The sequence below is a fragment of the Taeniopygia guttata genome, chromosome 7, assembly GCF_048771995.1.
Source record: "Taeniopygia guttata chromosome 7, bTaeGut7.mat, whole genome shotgun sequence".
Taxonomy (NCBI): domain Eukaryota; kingdom Metazoa; phylum Chordata; class Aves; order Passeriformes; family Estrildidae; genus Taeniopygia; species Taeniopygia guttata.
The window spans coordinates 25,847,824-25,868,829 of record NC_133032.1 but is presented as its reverse complement, the minus strand read 5'-3'; the positions used below and the strand labels follow the sequence as shown (position 1 = coordinate 25,868,829).

The following is a 21,006-nucleotide window of genomic DNA, read 5'->3' as shown; positions in this document are numbered from 1 at the left end:
ATAAACCACTGAGTAAATGGGTTAGGTTTTCAATCTTATGTCAAGCACTATTTAAAAGTTTAAAATATGCTTTCATATACTTTCCATAAATTAAGATGTGAATATGTAAACTAAGATGTTTTAGAGCTGGCGGTCATGTTTGTTAAGCTCATTTATTCCTTCATAGGGCTGGAGTAGAGGTGCTGTTTAATGAATTGGGAATCCCTGAAGAGGAATTTTCATTCGGTAGATCAAAGATATTCATCCGCAACCCAAGAACAGTAAGTGAAAAATGCCTCCTGCAAAATCAAGCCCTCTCTCATGAGGACCGCATCATTCACCACCTGGTTCCTACAGATTTTTATACATGCATTGCTTTGATATATTGCTATGACAGAAGCATAAAAAAAAGCAATTTTTAATGTTAGGCCCATTAAAATCAATCTGAATCAAGATTCTACAATAGCTGTCAGCCTTAATTTGATATAATTTTTGAGCACTGACTTGTGACATTGTATCTGCCACAAATCTTGTTGGTGTACCTGCCTGTAGCTCTGGAGAGGAACAAAACAACGTGTGACTGAGGGGGGACTTCAGCAAAGAGGAGATTTCTCTTACAAGAGCTGTGCTTATGGTTTTTTTCCCTTGTCTCTTCTCTCCTGCTGTTTTTCTTCCAATGTCAAACAAAACCCTGAAAACCCCCACACCCAGCTCTTCAAACTAGAAGACCTGAGAAAGCAGCGTCTGGAGGACTTGGCTACTCTAATTGAGAAGATTTACAGAGGTTGGAAGTGCCGTACTCACTTCCTGTTAATGAAAAAATGCCAGATTGTGATCGCTTCCTGGTACAGGAGATACTCAGTAAGATACCATCCTTACTGCATGGGGGGTTCTCTGCATTGTTTACTACATATAACCTTCATAAGTTTTTTTTCCTCAATATGTACAGAGAGCTGTTGAAAGAATAAATTTTATGTTACTACTTACGTACCAATAGCGGGAATAAAGAATAGTTAGTTTATATAGACTACTGTTAAGTGCTTACACTGTGCTCGTTTTTAAAAAATTAAAAAGCTCACCAGAGTCCTTTCACTCTGGGAGAGCAGGATTCTGTGGCTCAGCTGGGAAGAGTCTTTTTCATTCAGCTAAAATGCTGTGCTTCCCAACATTTACAGCGCTCTCAAAACATATGGTTAATGTGTAAAAAATTTCAGTAATATACATGTGCAGTTCTGTGGAATTCAGTCATTCCTAAGCCTTTTTGAGGTTTTGCCTTATTTGGAGCATTTGCCTTAGAATCAAAAATGCTGCCTGTAGGGGTTTATTTTAATTGTAAGTCCTAAGACTTGTAATTTGGTATCATTCTTGATATAGTTAATCCCAAAACAGTTTCAGTTCTATGTGTGGACTGGGCGTTCTGTGCCACAAACTGATCCACACTGTTACACCACTCTTTCATGTCTTCTTGGCAGTTAGTAAATAATACTGAGTTATGTGATAAAAAAGATTTATTTGTTTTTAAAACCACTCTTGAACTTCTCAGCTGTGTTTTGTTATTGCTGGAGAATAACACAAGCATATCAGAAACCTTGATAAAACACGGAAAGAAAAGTCTTCTCAAACTGCAAGTGGCAGAGTTGACAAATCCCCATTTTTCAGTTGACAAGCAGTTCTGTTCATCCTCTTGAAAGCCATCAGTGCTTGGTTTACTTCTCTTGGATAGTTAGAGAGAAGTATAGATCATTTGGAAAAAGTATGACTGAAGCATACTTCTTGACTGTAAAAGCTCTTCTCTCTGATTTTGTGGGACTGAAAGGCCCCATTCCTACAAACAGCATCATTACAGAGTTGCATTGTGCCCATATGGCTTCATTATGATCTCACGCAATCTTAATGAATTTTAAATGAACTTACTGCAGCTAGATTGGCACAGCTTTAAATATAAAGAAATGAAAACAAATGCACAACCAAGAACTGCTGATTTCTTAACTGTAAGCCTTTATTGGGTCACTGGTGAAACATGGCAGCAGTTGTTTTAATGGTCATGTTAGAGACTATTAAAATAAAGTTTTCTCAGCCTCTTCATGTGGATGAAAGGCACTGTTCTCCTAAGCCAACGTGACTGGTAGGCACTGTGCTTTGGAAGGTTTCACAGGAAATCCCTGGAATGAATAAAGATTTTTTGACTACCTCCTTTTGCTGGAGGCTTGACTCAAGGTTCTGCAGGCACTTGTCTGTCTGTTGCCTTGCAGGGCAGGACAGACAGCAGCTGTGGCATGAGGGTGGCCCAGAGAGGACCCTCTACAGCTTGCTCACAGAGATTTTCACTGTCAATGAGTGGGTTGAATGTCAAGTCTAAAAGCCCTGTTGCAAAGTCTGTCAATTTAGTATTATAATAAATGCTGGGCTATTGGAGGACCGAGCCTTTCCTTTTAGAAGGAAAATGCTCAGCTGTCCAGGAAATTTATTGTTCAACCTGGCATACTTAAATAGTACTCCAGCATCTCAGTTAGGAATCCATGGTTTTGGATTTTTTCCTCTTCCTAAGTTATCATCAGCCATAATAAAAGCACTGTGGGTAATAGGAACAGCACATGTCTTAGAAAAAGGTGGTAAAAAGCTTAGCCTACAAACCTGAGTATGTGTGACAGTTTGTGTGCTGCTCTGATGGAAAAGACAAATAAAGCTCTTACTGTTAGCATTTAATGTGCAATTGTGCAGCTGACCATGAACTTAGTGTTTCTGTAAACAGAGTGGCATTGTCCATGCAGCATTGTTGATGTGCTTTGTTTCCCCTCCAGTTGAACACACAATCTACACTCTGATCTGCTCAGTCAGAAATGGTTCACTTTTTACATTTAGTGTTTGTCTCCTCAAGCACATTGTCAAATGTTAGTAATGAAAGGTTAATTATGCAGTGTTTAACAGACATAATATTCTGTTCTAAACATCACATACTTATTTCTAACACAGCAACAAGAGAAATACCAGAAGATAAAGAGTTCGGCTATCACAGTACAGTCGTACATCAGAGGGTGGAAGGTGAGTTACCTGTTACTGCAGCTGTCTCTGTTTGGAGAGGTAAGGAGCCGGTCAGAAAACACTTTCCAAGTGTGCTGAGCTTCCTGCCTGTCACACCTCAACTGTGCGCCTCCCAGGAAGGTTAAAAAAGTTAAAGGTTAAAATTTCTACCCTCCTGAGGAGGAAATAAGCTTAGGGAAGCATCGGGCTGAGCACACGCAGAGGCCTCTAGAGGGGAGGGATGCTGGCAGAGCTGTGAGCCTCTGCCTCATCCTGCTCAAAGCCACTACTCCTGCCCTCCTTCAAAACTGATAGCCCATTGGTGCAAATTAGATAAGAATTGGCTCGGGGTCTTTAATTGTGATTTTTATTTTTAATTTGCATAATTAGACGGGTAATGGACTATTTTTCAGCCTGGGGACTGCTCTGAGGTCGTTAGTGCTGGCTGTGGGAGATCACCATCTGCCTGCAGAGGGCGAGGGCTGCGGGCAGCCTGACGAGCCTCCTGTGGCTCATTCAGACCTCTCCCCACTTGAACCCCGGCTGCTTTCCCCAGTCACCCAAGGGGGCACAGCCTCACAAAACATTAGTCATCTGTCCTGGCTGGTGTCCTCAACAGATGCAACCGTTTAGGAGAATGTGGTGCTGAGGGGAGATTAATAGGGTCTGGATTTTAGAATGACTCCCATTGTGTTAGCTTTGTCTTTAAGGAAAGAAGATTAAGATAGAGCAAAAGGAAAGGCAATGCAGCAGAGCCAGGTTTGTGCTTCCCAAGTTGTGGGGAGGTACCTGGAGGCAAGCAAGGCTTGAGTGACTCCAGTACAAGGAGAGGGACAGGTACTTGGAGGACTTGAAGGTCCTGAAGCATGGATTAGGATGAGACGGACAGGGTGGGTGGGAGGAGAAAAAGAAGATTTGAGCCTTACTGGAAATTTCACTACCCTGAAGTCCACCTCCTTGCTTTCCACATCCTTATGACATCTCCCCTTCTTTTCTATCCCCTTCCTGATCCCTCCCAAGCCTGTTTCCACAGCCCTAGATGGCCACGACACTCTTTGTATACCATTACTCTCTCTACTTCAGACGTTGCTGCTGCAAGTTTTATTTTGCAGCTGTGAGAAGAACAAAATAAATCTTCATTCTGGGGATGGCAAAATTCCCTGTATCCTGCATGCTGAACAGCCTTGGGCTGGCCCTGCTGCCACATCTTGTTCTACTTACACTGCTGCTTTTAATAGACCCAAAATGTTTGCTTTGCAAAAGGTGCTTCCACCTCCTCCAGCAGAGCCATGTGCACTGGTGGTGAAAAGGCTGAGGAGAAGCCAAGAGCCCTGTGAGAGCAGCTCTCCTCCCATAGTCCCTGTGCATTCAGCAGCAGAGGGTGGGGAAGAGCGGATTGGGGGGGCTGCACCAGAGTTTTGGCGTTCTAGGGAGCAGGCACCATGATGGGCTGTGCTGCAGCACCTCACCACCCTGCTCTGGCAGCTCTGCATGGCTGTTGTGTCTCAAAACCCAGACTGCCACTGCTGTTTTGGGATCTGACCACCTCCTGAGAGCACACGGCTTTGCTGGTGCCTGAAGTTCCATCAGCTGCACACACAGGCACCCCTGGGCCTCAAAACAATCGAGAAACCACAGAAATGCTTCTTCAGGGCAGTATTTATTGCACCAAAGTGCTCTTCCAGAATATTCAGGACGGGCTGTGTCCTTCAGATGTCCCCGTTCAGCCAGCGGTTCTTGGCTATCTGCCCCGCGCCGGGCCGGGAGGATGGGGTGTACTGCAGCAGCTGCGTGATGAGGGCTTGGCAGGGCTCTGGCAGCGGGGGCAGCTCCTCTGGGTACATCACCCCCTTCTTCTGCAGCTGGGGCATGTTCTGGATGTTGGTATCATCAAAGGGAATGCTGCCGACCACCATCATGTAGAGCATCACCCCCAAGCTCCATATGTCGTATTTCTTGGCGTCGTAGGGGATGCCCATGAGCACCTCTGGGGAGGCGAAGGCCGCCGTCCCGCAGAACGTGGTGCTCAGGTCCGGGTACCCTTTGAGCTCCTTGCTGAAGCCAAAGTCGCTGATCTTGGCGCGGCGGCCGTCGGCGGAGAGCAGCACGTTCTCGCACTTGAGGTCGCGGTGCACCAGGTTGCGGTCGTGCAGGTAGCGCACGGCCCTCACCACCTGCACAAAGATGTCCCGGGCTTTGGGAGCACAGGGCAGCTTTCCCTGGGTCTCCAGCATCTGCAGCAGGGTAGTGTCCATGGCCTCCATCACGATGTAGATCTTCCTGTTACAGGCCGTGATGAGCTCGAAGATGCGCACGATGTTGGGGTGCTGGATCCTATGCAGGATGGAGAGCTCCCGAGGCAGAAACTTGAACACCACGTCTCGGGATGCTCGCTGCTGGTCCACCACCTTGATGGCCAGGGGCCCCTTGTGTTTGCTGGAGGTGGCCGCTTTCACCTTGGAGAAGCTGCCCTCCCCTAGTGTAGGACCCAGCCTGTAGCCTAGCTCATTGAGTAACCGCTCTCCTCCGCCGGCCTTTGGCACGGTCCGTGGTTCCGGTGGGCTTTTCTGGAGCTGCTCTTCTGCCCCAGCATCGGGAGGCTGTATTGGCTGCTGCATGGTGGCTGCTCACCTTCATCTATGGCAACCAAGCCCTGCTTCCACACTCCCCCTGGGCATTGTGATGGATGGAATGTTGTGTGTGACAGGTCTTCTGGGAGGTGACATGGGCACCTGGTGCGTCCCCTCTGCTCAGGGGTGGCCCTGGCATGCCTGCATGCACACAGGGGACAACTCTGCTGGGGCTGGATATTTTAGAGATTTTACTCTTTCAGCCTCTTCAAGTTCTCAGCACAGGGCTGTGTGGATGAAAGTTCAAATGTCAGCTTTCAGGGGTCAGGGACCCATTTGGGGTCCTATACCAGCTTTCTGCAGGGTATTAGTTGCATTAAAATCCAAACTACACAGAGTGGTACAAGGGAGTGAACCACTGGCACTAACTGTGAACCACCTTGGCTGGCTATAAATATAAATATGGACTTCTTTGGTGATGGTGCACAGAGCTATTACATTACTAGGGAGGCATTCTGACCTTTTGTGGGGTGGATAGGGAACTTTAAATGCATCTTTCAGAAATAACAGCTTTTCTTGAGTATGGAATTGCTCTTTATCTGTTTTTATCAAAATGATATTTTGGAGACTTACAGAGGAGTGAGACCTGAGATCCTCCACAGACTTTCTGTAACTTGGATTGTAAAAGGTTTTGATCAGTTTCAGTTGCCATAATGTGGCAGTCAAATTGAGCAGAGGGCAGCTGGGCTGGGCCAGAACACCCACTCCAGAGCAAGGCATCCCTCCCATCACTCTGTCTCTCAGGCCAGTGTCAGCTCCTTCTTCCAGGTGCTGCATCCTTGGCTTTCACAAACAATTGTTTCTGGTTTGTGCTGGGAATTTTAAGCTGCTCGAGTATCCTGTTCTCCCTGTGGAGCCCATATTTGCTCTCCAGCTGTACAAAGAAGCCTAGGACCACAAATCCCATCTTCCAAAACACCAGCCCAAACACTGTTTTTAGTTTTTGAATATATGTTTCATTTTGCAAGTCAGTTATAAAGAGGAATGGTGATCAGCTGAAGATGAAAGAAAATCTTTCTTGTGATTCCATCTTGCCAGTATTCTGAAGTCGCTCTGAGGAAATTAAAATGGCTCAAAGCTGCAAACATAGGCCTGCATGTGCTGCAGGGGAGCTTTACTCTGAACTAAGAGCAACTAAAGCAGTCACTATGTCAAGGTTTATCTGCTCAGAGGTTGTGGGTCCAAACCACTCTCCCACTTCAGATGTCATTCCTACAGGCCAGTTGGAAGTATGGGAATTCAACATGCCATGGAAATGTGGTTGCCAGGCACGTACCACCAGGAATACCATCAGGCTGTACCAGTGGGCATGTTTGGGCCTTCAAATAAATGCCCCCAGATTTCTTATATCTGAAGTGGATCAGCAAGAAGCCATTTCCATAAGTCTCTGTTCAGAAACCGATGTTACTAAAGACAGAAAAATCTCACCTAGCAATCAGCAGGCCAGATGCAGAAACCCATTTTGCTGGATATGCATGATTTCCTGACAAGTTTAGCCCTTGAGTCATAACCACAGTGACCTCAGCAGAGGTCTGAGCTGGACTTTTCAGAGGAGCTGGGAACATTGAGATGGCTAAACATAACTGAACCAATGTGGGCATTTTTATGAGAGGGAAGTGCTTAGACTAGGTTTCCCTTCCCCACTTAGTACCAAAGCATCTCTGGAAAACACCACTGCTGCTCTTGGGAATAGAAGGACATGTGCAGACACCTACAGGGGCTTGGCTGATGCTCAGAATGTATTTTAAAATAGGAACGGGCAGTCATATGACAGGCATGTTCCCAAAATCCACAGGTGAATCCTCACTTATGGGAAGCCCCTTTGAAGCCCCTACAATGCCATAACCAGAAGAGGGAGTGTCCACACTGATGTGGAAAAACCAAAGTGACAGCTACAAATCAGGTTGCAATGGTAAGGAGTAATGTAGAGGAGTCCTGTGCTGCTGGTAATTCTTTATGTGCTCCAGGGAGCAGGTCACTTTGGGAAAGTTTTCTGCAAGCTTGGCTGAAATGGGCAGTTTCAGTCTCAGCAAGCCCTCCTGGGAGCCCAGAAAAAGCCTTGTGCAGTCAGATGCTGCTGGCGCATCCTGGGGGTGGGAAGGCTTGAAAGAGGCAGGGAAGCAAGGCCTGGCTTCCCAGGGAGGAAGCAGCTATCGAAGCAAACACTCCCCCTCCTGTATGCTCCAGGCTGCAGCTCTGTGAGCTGCCTTGGCTGGAGGCATCACTGCTGTGCATCCCTGAGATCCTGCCCCACAGCCAGCAGCGTGGCCTGGGACTGCTGCACACAGCTCCAAAGGCAGGCAGCAAGAGGCTGGGATGAGAAGCTTTGGTTTGGCAGGGCACTGCCAGGCAGAAGAGGAGGAATGACAGCTGAGCTCAGCTTTTGGTGCTGTCTTTAGATCTGAGAAACAATTTTTGCTTGGTTGGCTGCTGGCTCAACATTTTTTGGTATAAAAATGCACCCAAAAATCTCTTTTGCTTTCAATCCCTGCACCTCAAGTACTGCTGCCTGTGGTATAAATATTTAGGTCACACTGATATACTTTAGTACTGTACTCACTACCAACATATATTAAAAATTGCTGAGCTTCTGTGCTTTCTAGAGCTTTTTTTGCTTCAAAGCTGTGTTTGTAGAACTCACTTGTTCCATTGCTCTTGTTAATGAGAGCAATCAGAAATCAGGCAGCAATTACTCTTTTGTTAAGTGTGGCATGTGAGCAGGAGGAGCTGGTCTGCAGAGGTATAAATTATTGGAGCTCACTGTCAGGGATTTTGTTATGGGATGTTTCTGACTCTGGTGGCACGGTTGTGCATCAGCCTGGCATGGAGTTAGTCCCTCTGACAAGGGGCTGATCAGCTCCTGAAGGACCATCCCTCTTCCTGATCAGCTCCTGAAGCACCACCAGGTAAGTCAGCCTTGCCGGGAAGCAAATGCAGCTGGAGGTGTCTGGCCTCATGCACCCTGTACAGCCACCTTCGATCGACTGGAGATGAGCTCACAAGCCATGACTTCTAACAGAGGAGGGACTTTTTTCTTTCTGCATCACCCATAGATGTTTTTTCACTGATAAGGTGCCTGTGTGGTGCCTTTTGGGGGAGCTGCTCTCTTGCTGACTGTCAATGAGGGGGCACTGCCTCAGTGCAATTGCTGAGATCCCAGCTGGGATGCATATGGTAATACAGCAAATCTGGGAGAAAACTGAGCCATTGAACTAAGATCCCTTAACCTGCAATTCACAGTATTGCAGCACAGAATCCTCCCTAGAGCAGCAAATTTTAGGCTGGGGCAGCATTTGTGAATGTATTTGCTTGGGGATTTGGAGGCAGTGATTTTTGGTTTTACCCAGATTTACAAGTTGCAGTGCCCTGCTTCAAAAATATACAAATCTAGTTAGTTAAAAAGAACATTTTCAATTGTTTACAGGCTCGGAAACTTCTTCGGGAGCTGAAGCATCTGAAGCGTTGTAACGAGGCTGCCACAGTAATTGCTGCTTATTGGCATGGTACCCAGGTAAGAAAATGGCAACAAATTGTGCAACTGTGTGTCCCTACAGGGAATGAAGAAGGATATCCCTCAGGATAGCTATCTGGGAATACTGTTAGTGCCTTAAACCGCTTTGACTGCTTAAACTGGTTTATTTTGGTTTCTCTTTGCTGCTAACATGTCGCAGCTGGTGCAATCTGGGAAGCTGGGACACGCTTTAATTTTTGCTGTTTGTGGTGACTGGTTACTTGCTTTCTTTCTTGCACCAATGGGAACTTGCAGTAACCTTTTCTTTTCTAAGCTTTTCTATATCCCATTTTCAAATGCATCACAGGCACGAAGGGAACTGAGACGACTGAAAGACGAGGCTAGAAATAAACATGCTATTGCTGTTATTTGGGCTTTCTGGCTTGGACATAAGGTACCTCATGCACATATCACATGTCCCCCCCTTCATTACTCAACAATATCAGCATTTAATTACTATTTCATAGTGAGAATTAATGACTAATACAATTCACTCTTAAATAATGGAGCATGATCATCAATTCCTTCCATTTCCATTCATGCCACACCTAATAAATCTGATAGCATTGTGTATGCCAGTTTTTTGTAGAGTAGGAAATACTTCGCATGGCAACCACGTACAGATTTGCACTAACAAGTCATTAGACTAGATTAAAAATGATTGTACTACAGTAATCTCAAATTAGGAAATGCATTTAACTACATGTAAATATGCAAAGCATGGTTTGTGGTGGGAGAGAAGGTTGGGGTTTTTTTGGTGTGTTCCTCCCCATGCCCCCAACAAGTGCTTTCAGTGACACTGTGTTAGTGATCCAATTGAGATTTTCACCACATATTATAATCTGTACCCTGGGCAGTCTTCATCTACAAGTTCTAAACAACATTACTAAGTTTCATTAAATTCTAGTTATGATTGGTTTAATTGATTTTCTGTCTGTGATTTGAGCCAGTAAAGAAAATTCAATAACCACAAGTAGAGCAAAATTTTATGAGCTGATCTTTTAGCAGAAAATGATGTTAGTTTGCAATTCTAAACTTACAGCTCTAGAAAAATCCCAGGAATTTCAGCATCAGCTGTTTGTTTTCAGAAGCAAAGTCCCACTGAAAGATTCTTGCTAATCCCCAGCCTGTAGTTCTGGGTTATGTGAACATTTGAAATGCTGTTCACTGGAGGTCAAAACTATATTGGTTTCAATTAATAAATTCCTAATTTAGCTGAAAACCATAAATACATTAGACTTGAAACATTTTTCAGTTGTTATTTATGTTGTGAGTGTGTTGTTAGAACACCTTGCCAACTGGATGGAGAAATGTGCTCAAATTATATCTGGAGTATAATGCTGTGTTTGACCTTTGCTATTTTGGTATAAATTTATCAGATTTCCAGCAAAATGGCAGCCCTGGGAATCCAAACAAACATGTTCAGAATTTCCTTCATACTAGGGAGTCTTTAGGACTTTTCAGTTCTAGCTTGATATTTAGATAATGGTATAAATTGACAGACACACAGTTTCCTCTACATTTGATTAAGCACAATATGTCAAGAATTTTTGTTTTTAACCAGAGTTCCTTTCACCAAAGGATTGCTCAGTACTGCAGAAGAGATATTTGTTTTCATAGTTTTAAGATATTTCTTTGAATTATAAGATATATCTAGTGGATGCAATAGTGTTAACCATGTTAAAGTTCCTCATTTAAATGTTTAGTAGATTTGGATGATTTAATAGTTATTTTTATCAACTGGCTCGCAAGAATTTAGTGAAAAATTGTCTCCTTATTCCTTAACTGTAAATAATCTAAACATAATAATATATATGAATATGAAGATAATAATCTAAATTGAATTAAGATTAGAAAAATAATTATAGTCTCTGATAAGGGAGACAACTTTTTATTTATGTGATCTGTTATCTTTTCCTGGGGGAATATTTAGAACAAAAATTTTTAAAAGTTATCATCAGAAGTCTCTTGTTTTACCAAAAAAAACCCACAAACAAACAAAAATAAAACAAGAGTGAGCCTCAGGTACTCAGTTTCCTTCCTTTTCACAAGATAGACAAATACTTAGCTTTGCATAGCTCTTGCTTTTACATTGCTGTGCAGTAGGAGCTTTTCTGCCAAGCAGATGAGTGAAAACATAATTTCTAAGTCTGCATCTTCTGTACATTAACCTTTCCAGCTGCACCAGAAGAGCATTACTGGCACAGGCTGGAACTGCTGCTGCAAAGGTCTGATAACTCACAGCTTGACAAGTGCAGATGCAGGGCTAGAGCTGCTCTGACTGAGCCTGTATTACTGGAACTCTTCCTTGAGTGTTTTCATCAGATAACTGAACAAAAAATGTGCTGGTATCTCCTAAAATGCGACATGCTGTTAGAGTTGCCCACACATGCCTCAAATTGCTTTCCTAAAATGGAATGATTGATGAAAGGTAGGAAGGTGCCTGTTGCCTTGTATATGAGGAATGCACTAGGTTTGATGGCTTTGCCCCTTAATTCCACAGACAGACATCATTTAACAGGCATAAAAACAGAGTTGTTTTTTTTTTTTAATACAAAATCAAAATAAAAAAAATAACCTCCAGAATAAAAGCCCTCATTACAATGCTGGAAAGTCACCATGAAGTGTAGTTTCAGAGCTGATTCTGTCCTGCCCAGGCACATGATAGCGAGATTTTAGTAAGTCTTGATTTTCACGTGCATCATTTTGATGGTGAAACTGCAGGCAAAACTCTCCCATTAGAATGTACGTATGGGAGGCATGCACAGAAGAGGAGAGGAAGGGCTGACAGTGAATAACAGGGCTGAATAAGGAAATTCCCACCTGTGCATGCCACGTCAGCAGCAGCGGAGGCTTTTTTGAGCTTCTCCGTGGCTCCACACAGCTCACGCGGCGCGCCGGGCGCAGGAGGTGAAGCGCTGCCCCTCCATCCCTGTCCTGCTGGTGGTGGGAGCGGCGTTTCGCACTGTCTGCATCGGGCTCTCTCTTTTGTTCACTCTCTGAACCTTTTAGGCTCGGAGGGAGTTGAAACGCTTGAAGGAGGAGGCTAGGCGTAAGCATGCTGTGGCAGTCATTTGGGCTTACTGGCTTGGACTGAAGGTACTTTCTCCAACACTCCCATCTTGTTAACATGAACTCAATAAAAGCGTGGCACACCGTACTAACACTTAATGAACAAGCAGTTTTGTGTGGGCTCACTGGAAGGGATGTTTTTTTTTGCACATTGTTTAACTTTTGTCGTGGACTTGGCTGAAAAAGTCATAAGCTGAAATTGCCTCGCTTTCAGCAACATTGAGGCATTGGGGTTTTTTTGTCATACCAGGAATTGCAGAAAGACAAAAGGTTAAAGGGACTCTATTACAGTTGTTGACTTTAAAAGCTGACCTACCTTGGCAAAGGTCCTATCTGGAAAGATTACAAAGATGTATTTTCTTGTTGTGACCTCTGCTTGTTAGAATGGGAAATAGGGTGGAAGTGTCTGACTCTCACTGCTGCTCACAGTAGACCCCTGATCCCAGTGTTGAGGGCAGGGTGTAAAGCCAGTGGTCATGTCCTGTTGCATCCAGCAAACTTTTTAGGGCCTGGCATTGCACACAACTACCTGTGGCTTGTGACAGCCATGAATTCCTAGAAAAATTGAGATGCACAAAAGTGTTTGCTTTCAAGAAAGTCCCTTGCTTTCAAGGATTGGTTGTCAAAAGAAAACACATCTGTAATCTGGAAAAATGTAGTTCTGCTCTGTAAATAGACTATGAAAAAGGCATCTTCAGATGTTTCAGGTCTGTGCCCAAATGATTTACATAACACAGTTTTACAAATGCAGTCCTGAAGAACTGCGGAAATCTGAATCTGTTTGGTTTGGCTGGGAGTGACTTCTGCTAATGGGAATATTGTAGACTACAGAGGTCTGAAAGGAACAGTTCACTCAATAATGCAGAATAAAGTTCAGCTCTCATGTTCTTGTACTTATCCTGACAGTGATGAAATAGAAAACATACAATTATAGTAATGCATGTTCATTTGTATGAAAAAAAAAAATCCATTACAGTACATACATGGAAAACAGAGCTGGAAAATACAAAGGAGCCATTTTAAGAAGTCATTCTGCAGATCAGAATCACTCTTTAGGTACTACTGCCAAAGTAGGTCTGTTTTTATGATTTTAAAACAAGGATATATCCCTCCTGAGAACTCAGAGACTATTTTATATGAAACAGTGGCATTTAAATGCAAGCTAATGACTCCAAAACATTTAAGGCACATTACAGCAGCAATGCATTTCTGCAGTCTGTGGTTTTCAATGAGTTTGTTAAATAGTGTCAGCTACATTTCCAATTTCCATCTCACCTGAAATATACAGATTTTTCTCAATAAAACTGTAGTCCGTCATTCCAATATATCACTGTTACCATGAGTAGTTTGAAGGCAAAGTGTTTTCACCCATGATATGCGAGGCTGAGGAATTAAAGTTGATAAAAATGATGAAGATTAAACCATTAAATTGTGAGGATTTTGTTGTTTAGTTTTTTGTTTATTTTTTTAAATTGTATGCCAAGTAGATTTTAATAGCATTTGTGGTACTTTCCAGATTTTGGCTTTTCTGGAGCAGCTTGCATTTCTCAGTGCTTGCTTTGCTGCTTCCCTGTAGCACCAATAGGATGTGTGGGTGTCTATTAGTCCCTTTCCTCCAAATTAATTTGCACACCTTGCAGCTTGCAAAGAATAATATAAAGCAAGATCATTAAGGAGAGTCGATGGTGAGATTTGGGGTGATTGTGGTTGGAGTGGCTTTGAGTGTGTTAATTACCATCCCTGAATAATTAATAAAGGACGTATTCTAATTATAGAGCACTAAGCCTTGCAGAAAATGAGTGAATAAGAACTCTAATTTTTTTTTTTCTTATAAAGTGAGAAGGAAAAAAAAAATCTGCTGAATTTGCATGGTGTGACGACAGCTGAATGTTGCCAGTTTTGTGGCATCTTAAGATGTTATGCATCTTAATGTGGAATTAAGCAAAATCTGTTCACCTGTGGGGTGTTTTTTGTCCACAAATGGTGACAGATTCTTGTTTTCCAAATGCTGGTTTATCTTAAAATGCATGAATGAGGCAGAAGGGGGTGCCAGGGTAAATTTTTTTCTGTAAGTTGAAGGGGATTTTATGCTATGGGTTTCCCTTTATATTCTGGTTACTGAGAAGCCAGCAACACATAATGAGTTAGCTAAAACCGCTAAATTTTGCTCTGGGGTAAATTATGCAAAGCCACGATGTTTTCCCTGGGTTTTGCCCAAAACCCGTAACAGGTCTGTGTTGCAGACTGTGCCAGAGTTAGCAAAAAAACTGGGGGATGTTTCAGCTGACTTGAGGTGAGCCTGGGTGTCACATAAAACTGCAAACCAGGTGGGCTCTCCCTAACTGCTTTTTTTTGAATTTTGCTCTATCCTAAGTAGCACTGATAGAAATACAAAAGGCAAAAGTACTCTAAAACTTGCACTTCCAAGTATGCATTTAAAATTAATATTGCTTGCAAAAATTATGATGATCAGGTTTTTTTATTTGTTTTTAATTTTATTGGATTTTAAATAAATTTTGGGAGCAAATATCAAGCTGGCTGACATTCGTGTTAATTCTCTGCTCTTACCAAGCACCAAAATCTTATTTTTCTTTTGGAATGAGGACTGCTTTTGTCAAAAGAATTTTTTCATGCAGAAGTGTGCTCTGAAAAAAAAAAAACAACCCAACCCTTTTTATTATAGCAAACTCTCTTTATTAAGAATTTTAAAGGAGAAAAATCTGAAAATTTCACCAGTTAACTCTGTAATTAACTTCAAATAAGTGTCACTTCAGACACAACAAATTTGTATCATCACTGGTGATGCCTCACTTTTTCCAGTCCAGCTTTATGCAAAAGTCTATTGAAAATAGATTAATGCTGCAAATTCAACAATATTTGAATAATTTGCCTTTTTGGAGGGAAGGATTTCAAATTCCTTGATAAGTTTGTGAATAATTGCACTCAGGTCAGCCAAGGTGTCTTTCAGACATTGTGGTCCATGGTCTGCTTCACATAATTTAAGTGTGACCAGGTGATGTTCCTATTTCAGGGAACCCTTTGCATGTACGTATGCTTGTTTTTATGTCTTATACCATAGAGCTTGTTAAAGTAGTATATGTGCAAACAAATTTGCTCTTTATATTCATTTTGAGGGTTTGTTTAACTTTCCAGGTCCGTAGAGAATACAGGAAATTCTTCAGAGCCAATGCTGGAAGAAAAATTTATGAATTTACCCTTCAGAGACTTGTATGTATATATCTGTACAAAGTACATGTACACTTCCTGTGTTTTAAGTTTTGATTTTCTGTCAAATGTCACAGTTGTGTTATGATAGTCTTTGTAAGGAAATGTCCAAGCACATGGAAAAGTGACAAATTAATATTCTGATATTGTAAAGAAAGGATAGTGATAATTTTTGGAGGTATAGGAATGGTACAAAGTATTTGCCACACTTCTGTGATACCTAAATCTGCCTTTCTCAATATACCTGGCTTTAAAAATCCATATTCTGGTTTATGAGAGCTGAGAGTTGCAGTTTGGTACCTTTGCTTTTTAATCACAGAGCATCTGCTTTTCCTTGTGCACTGCAATAACTCTGATATTTGAACATTAATAAAACATCTTGCTTCAATTTTATCACAGATGCAAAAATACTTCTTGGAAATGAAGAATAAGATGCCTTCTTTATCACCAATAGATAAAAACTGGCCAGCGAGGCCTTACCTTTTCTTGGATTCAACTCACAAGGAACTAAAGAGGATTTTCCATTTGTGGAGGGTAGGACACATTCTGGTCCAGTCTGTGCAGAACTTCTTCCCATGATTTTCAACAGTTTTGTTCACAAAGGGTCTATTTTTAGGATGTATTTTCTTCCATTCCAGCCAGGATAATTTTATTTCTTTGGAAGGAGTAGGTTTTTTGATCACTGCCTTGGGCCTGCGAGGGATATAACTATCCTGGCTACTCCTTTCTGGGGCTAGGGAGAGAGGTTTGCTTCCTGCCATCAGCCTGTTAATTAATAGCTTGTAATACTTGTGTCCATGGCCAGGACTTAGACCCACATTGGAAGTGCTGGGTGGAATTTTTTACTTATGAGCTGTGGTTAGCTGAAATTTGTTTTGGATCTTTGGATGGAGAGAATCTGTACAAGTGCTGATGGGACGTTTTACTGATCTTGTGGGCTGTGTTTTCTGTGAATTGTCAAGGAACAGTTTTCTTTCTGAGCCTGCAAAACTCACCCTCTCAGCTGTCTTTTTCTTCTTCTCTGCCTACGTAAACTTCCAAAATTGTAGAATTGTATTTATATTTTTTTGAACTTTTTTAGTGCACTCTTCCAATGAATGGTGTCTCATAGATTAAGCTCATGTCTGAGTGCAACATACTTAGAAGAGATGTTTTATATATTGTTTCTGGTGTAATTCAAAAGTATCTAGAATGGCTGAGGAGAAAAACACCTCTTCTGTTTGTTATCAGTGGCACGTAGGATGGAGCTGAATCACTTCAGAAGCATACAAAGAATGTGCATCTTGAGCAATGAGCAAACATTAGTCTGTGGTGCTGTGAGATTGGGAAAGATAATTTTATGGTTTGTTTAATATATCCTGTTTTGTAGTGTAAAAAGTACAGAGATCAGTTCACAGATCAGCAAAAGCTTATATATGAAGAAAAACTGGAAGCGAGTGAACTTTTCAAGGACAAGAAGGCTTTATATCCAGCCAGGTAATGACTGATTCTGCTGCTTTCAGTGTACAACAAATTCAATATCCTTACATAGATTTGGGAAACTAAGCAGGATTTTGCTTTTTATCTTAAGCAGAAAAATGCATTTTCCTTGCTTGACAACATCTCTCCATCATTTGCCTTTACCATCGTGAAAATTGACCTCAGTTAGAAGCAAACTTAGATGTTGTTACAGCCACCAGTCCTGTGATAGCAAGAACTTCTGTCCAGAATCCATGGTGGTTTGTTGTCTAACCCCCTTGGCCTGCTCATGCTGTACAAGTTTGGGGAAATTGCAAGAGGAAACAATTTTCACCCTTTCCCCTCATTCCCTTCAGGCTGTTTCCTGCAGTAATAAAGTTAGAATAAAGTTAGAGTGACAATGTCACTCACTCCCAGATGAGCTGTGCTGAGGAGCTCTCCTGTGTTCAAACTTAGCACATTCATAGTGCTCTAAGGTGAAGACTGAGTAATTTAAGAGTTTAAGAGAAATTAAAAGAAATTTACTTAAAGATACTTGAAAGAAATTTCTATTACCATTTTAGAATGTTATTTTTCTTTTAATAGTGTGAAATCTCTGCAAATATGTTTTTTTGTTTCTCAGATTATTGAGTTCTTTAACATTGACAGATTCTTGTCATTGCTATCTATGGAGCCAGCATTATTCAAGAAAGTGCAGTAGTATTTAATTTTAAGGAATATGCTTATTTTGGTATGCAGTAAAACTGACAAAAGAGAGATATGTTGTCCTTGATATAAGTTGGCTTACACTTTTTAAGTGAATACAAGCTTATAAATTGTGTTTTTTTCTTGAAAACAACCATCTTGTCCATTGAGAGAGAGTGCTCTCTTAGCAGCACAGTTTGAGCTGAACAGGAACAAACAGAATGAGAAGCAAGGTTCAGCAGAGGGAGGAACAGGGATCTACAAGAGTTTATGGGAATAGTTCCATGCATGGACAAGCTCTGCTTGTTGTTTGTGTGTTCCCTTGGTTTTGTGTCATTTTTTTTATTGAGACATTTCCTGTTTTCCTGTAATGCACTCAGTATATGTTTCTCTTTTTTCCCCCTTCAGTAGATCACTCATTTAGTGGCTATATATGCTAGCTTGTGGTTTGTTCCTTATTTGCTTTGGGATGTCTTTTTATGCTGCTGGGAAAAGAGAAAGATGGTGCCTTTGGACTTTGCTATGAGCAAGCAAGTTTTTTTACTCTTTAGTCAGTATGCATCTACTCAGCATAGAGCTCCTTGGAAAGGAAGGAATTCTATTTATATCCCTGGTTTGGTACTTTTTACACCAAGGCTGAACAATGAAATAACCTACAGCAAAATACACACACACACACACACACACACACACACACACACACACACAAACACATATATATATTTATTTATTTGAGTCATTTTTATCCAAGACATTCTTAAGTGATATACGTGATAGAGGAGCTATTGATTCATTTCAGTTTTAGCTATAACTTATCATCATTTGATCAGGGATGACGTCCACAGGGAATCTACTGTATTGCTGACTATGGTTTCATAATGGTAATTAATAAAGACCAAAAAACCCAAAAGCTCCAACATGGTGGAAAGTTGGAATGCTTTCCCTACCCTGCATTCATTTAGAAACATTTCCACATCTTTTTGTCTGGTATCCAGAGCTGATTAGCTCCTACTGTTGTTTTGTTGGGGTTTCTTTTTTGTATTTTTTTTAATTGGCCTAAGGGTAGAAAAAATTACTGAATAAAGTTTCTGATTAATTAATACCATGATAATGGTTCATAGGATGTGGCTAATTTTCTGTCTGTAGTATAATTATTTAAGGAGAAAGAGGGACTTGTGGGTACTCAAATTCCAGTATCCTTCCTCTTCTTTCCCATCTCCCTGTGTGCCAGAGATGCAATGGCAAAGGCAGTGCTGTTCCACATAATGCATTGGTTTCTCTTGGGCTCGTCTTGGCAAAGCTTTGGCTGACATCAAATCGCCATTTTTATAGTGACTTCCAGACACAATATCAATTCATAGTGAAGCCCTTATTTTAACACCCTGAGGTGTCTAAGGATGGGGGAATTTGCAAGTGCAGCAGGTCTTGACAAGATGCTGCTGCATGTTGCACAAACAACAGCAGATCTTGAAGGCAAGTTCATGTCTGTCACTGACGTCCTGCCTGTCAGTATCAATCCTGTCAGCCCTACTGGGGTTTTATTTTCTGTTTTCACAGAGACTCTCACTGGGTGATTTCAAATCACAGTTGACTGCATCTGCAAGGATGTTCATGTGTCTGATATCCAAAGCAATTGGGCCCATTTAATTGGAAAATGCTTCCAGAGCAAGGAAAAACCCCATCCTGTTGTGTCTTTGGTGATAACTTTCTCTTCATTCACCATCATTGAAAATGATGCTTGGTGCATCTCCTCATGAAGCCTGTGCTGGTGCCAGGTTTGCTTCTTGCCTGAGGTTCATGTTTAACTTGTGTTTCCTTTGCAGTGTTGGGCAGCCATTCCAAGGGGCTTACCTGGAGATCAGCGAGAACCCCAAGTACAAAAAGCTCAAAGATGCTGTGGATGAAAAGATCATTATTGCAGAAGTTGTGAATAAGATCAATAGAGCCAATGGGAAGGTAATCACATGGATTTGATTTATCCAGAAGGGTAGATAATTTTTGTTACAAATGCATTGAAAGCAAGACTCCTATTAGTCTGAAGATTTTAAAATAATGCGTATTTTTAAGGGCAAGACTGGAAATGTTTGGTTTATATACCGTGGTGATTTTAAACACCTCTTTTAAATTTACATAAAGATTACTAAATTCTTGTTCTGTATTTTCCAGCAACTTTTCCAAACAAAAAGGATATCTCATCAACTGGTAACAGACTGTATTGTGTCACAACTAAATGTAGTCTCTGTACTCAACTAAGATATTCTATTTGCCAATTAAAGAAAATAAACATTTAGAGAATATCATATTCAAGTATTCAGAAAACTTAAATTTTCAGTGTCCATGTTGTCAGTCAAGCTTCTGATTATCACATTTCATTATCTTTTAAAATTATGAGTGGCATACTCTGCTAGCTTTACCTGTCTTCCAAAGCTCTTTGGAACGAAGAGGCAAGTTTCTTGTATCATTTGAATAAAGTTGTTAAATATGGCGGGTACCTTTTTATTCTGACAACATAGAACATATTTTGCATTTAAATTATATTTATTAAAACAGGAAGTATTATTCTACCGTAGTAAACTTAATTGCTTTCACCATATCTGTGTAAATATTAGAAGTAGTAGATCTTAACTTCTCAGATGTAGATGTCATTTATGCATTTGTAGGAGTGAAATTAGGTTGCCCATTGTTGATGCCAAGTTAATTTTCTGGTTTAGAAGAAACTAATTAAATGAAGACAATATCTTTCCTGTACTTTCATAGGCTACAGTTCTCAAGGTTAAAAAAAAAAATTAATGAACTATGGTTCTATGTGCTTAAGGCAGCTACTTCTTAATTGTAATAAAGATTTTATTCTTTTAAAGTTTACAGGAGAAAAATGTGGATGTGGATTAAGTTCTCATTTCTCTTTCTTACTATTTTCTAAGACAAATTTAAGAACACACATTTTATACTTTAAAAACATTTTTCTTTTGAAAATATGAATGCTTATCCTCCTAAAGGTAATTCCAAGAGATAAGGGGAGGAGGACATAACTCTGAAAAGTACTTATGTGATTTGTGTTGCCTTCCATCATAGTTTTGGTGAATAATGCTCAATATAGAGACTTAGTGTGGGATGATTTTCCTGGAGATTTAAACAGCATGAGAAATGAGGTTATCCTGATTTGCATAGTTTCAGAGTTTGACTTTCTGAATTTTACAGCTGTAAGCCAGTAATTAAAGGAACTGTTTATACCTAAGCATATGTGCCAAAATGAGCTAAGCTTCTCAGTCTATAATTAGACACATAAATAAATTTGACCTGGTTTTAACTGATCTGCAGTTTTTACTGAACATCAAATGTTCACATTTGCTAATGTGGGACAAGCTTTTTAACTCTGTGAACTCCTTGGAGTCTTAGTGGGTGCTCAGTGAAAACCAGTTCTCACTT

At 41.2% G+C, this 21,006-nt stretch overlaps 2 protein-coding genes across 6 annotated transcripts in view; one reads left to right on the top strand and one right to left on the bottom strand.

Moving 5' to 3' along the window:
• The window catches only part of MYO1B (myosin IB), a 110,557-nt gene that overhangs the window by 84,517 nt on the left and 5,034 nt on the right, over positions 1-21,006 (top strand). For 2 of the 5 annotated variants that reach the window (XM_030277822.4, XM_030277821.4), the window contains exons 19-28: positions 167-260; positions 691-840; positions 2,953-3,021; positions 9,055-9,141; positions 9,449-9,535; positions 12,154-12,240; positions 15,367-15,441; positions 15,838-15,972; positions 16,808-16,914; positions 19,404-19,536. In XM_030277822.4, coding sequence (XP_030133682.1) covers positions 167-260; positions 691-840; positions 2,953-3,021; positions 9,055-9,141; positions 9,449-9,535; positions 12,154-12,240; positions 15,367-15,441; positions 15,838-15,972; positions 16,808-16,914; positions 19,404-19,536 — 1,024 coding nt within the window. The remainder of the gene's footprint in view (positions 1-166; positions 261-690; positions 841-2,952; positions 3,022-9,054; positions 9,142-9,448; positions 9,536-12,153; positions 12,241-15,366; positions 15,442-15,837; positions 15,973-16,807; positions 16,915-19,403; positions 19,537-21,006) is intronic. The other 3 variants (XM_030277824.4, XM_030277823.4, XM_030277825.4) reach the window with 3 other exon arrangements.
• LOC105759428 (testis-specific serine/threonine-protein kinase 6-like) lies at positions 4,642-5,665 on the bottom strand. The gene has a single exon (XM_012574996.5). It carries the CDS (start codon positions 5,616-5,618, stop codon positions 4,710-4,712), a length of 909 nt encoding a protein of 302 aa, XP_012430450.3. The 5' UTR covers positions 5,619-5,665; the 3' UTR covers positions 4,642-4,709.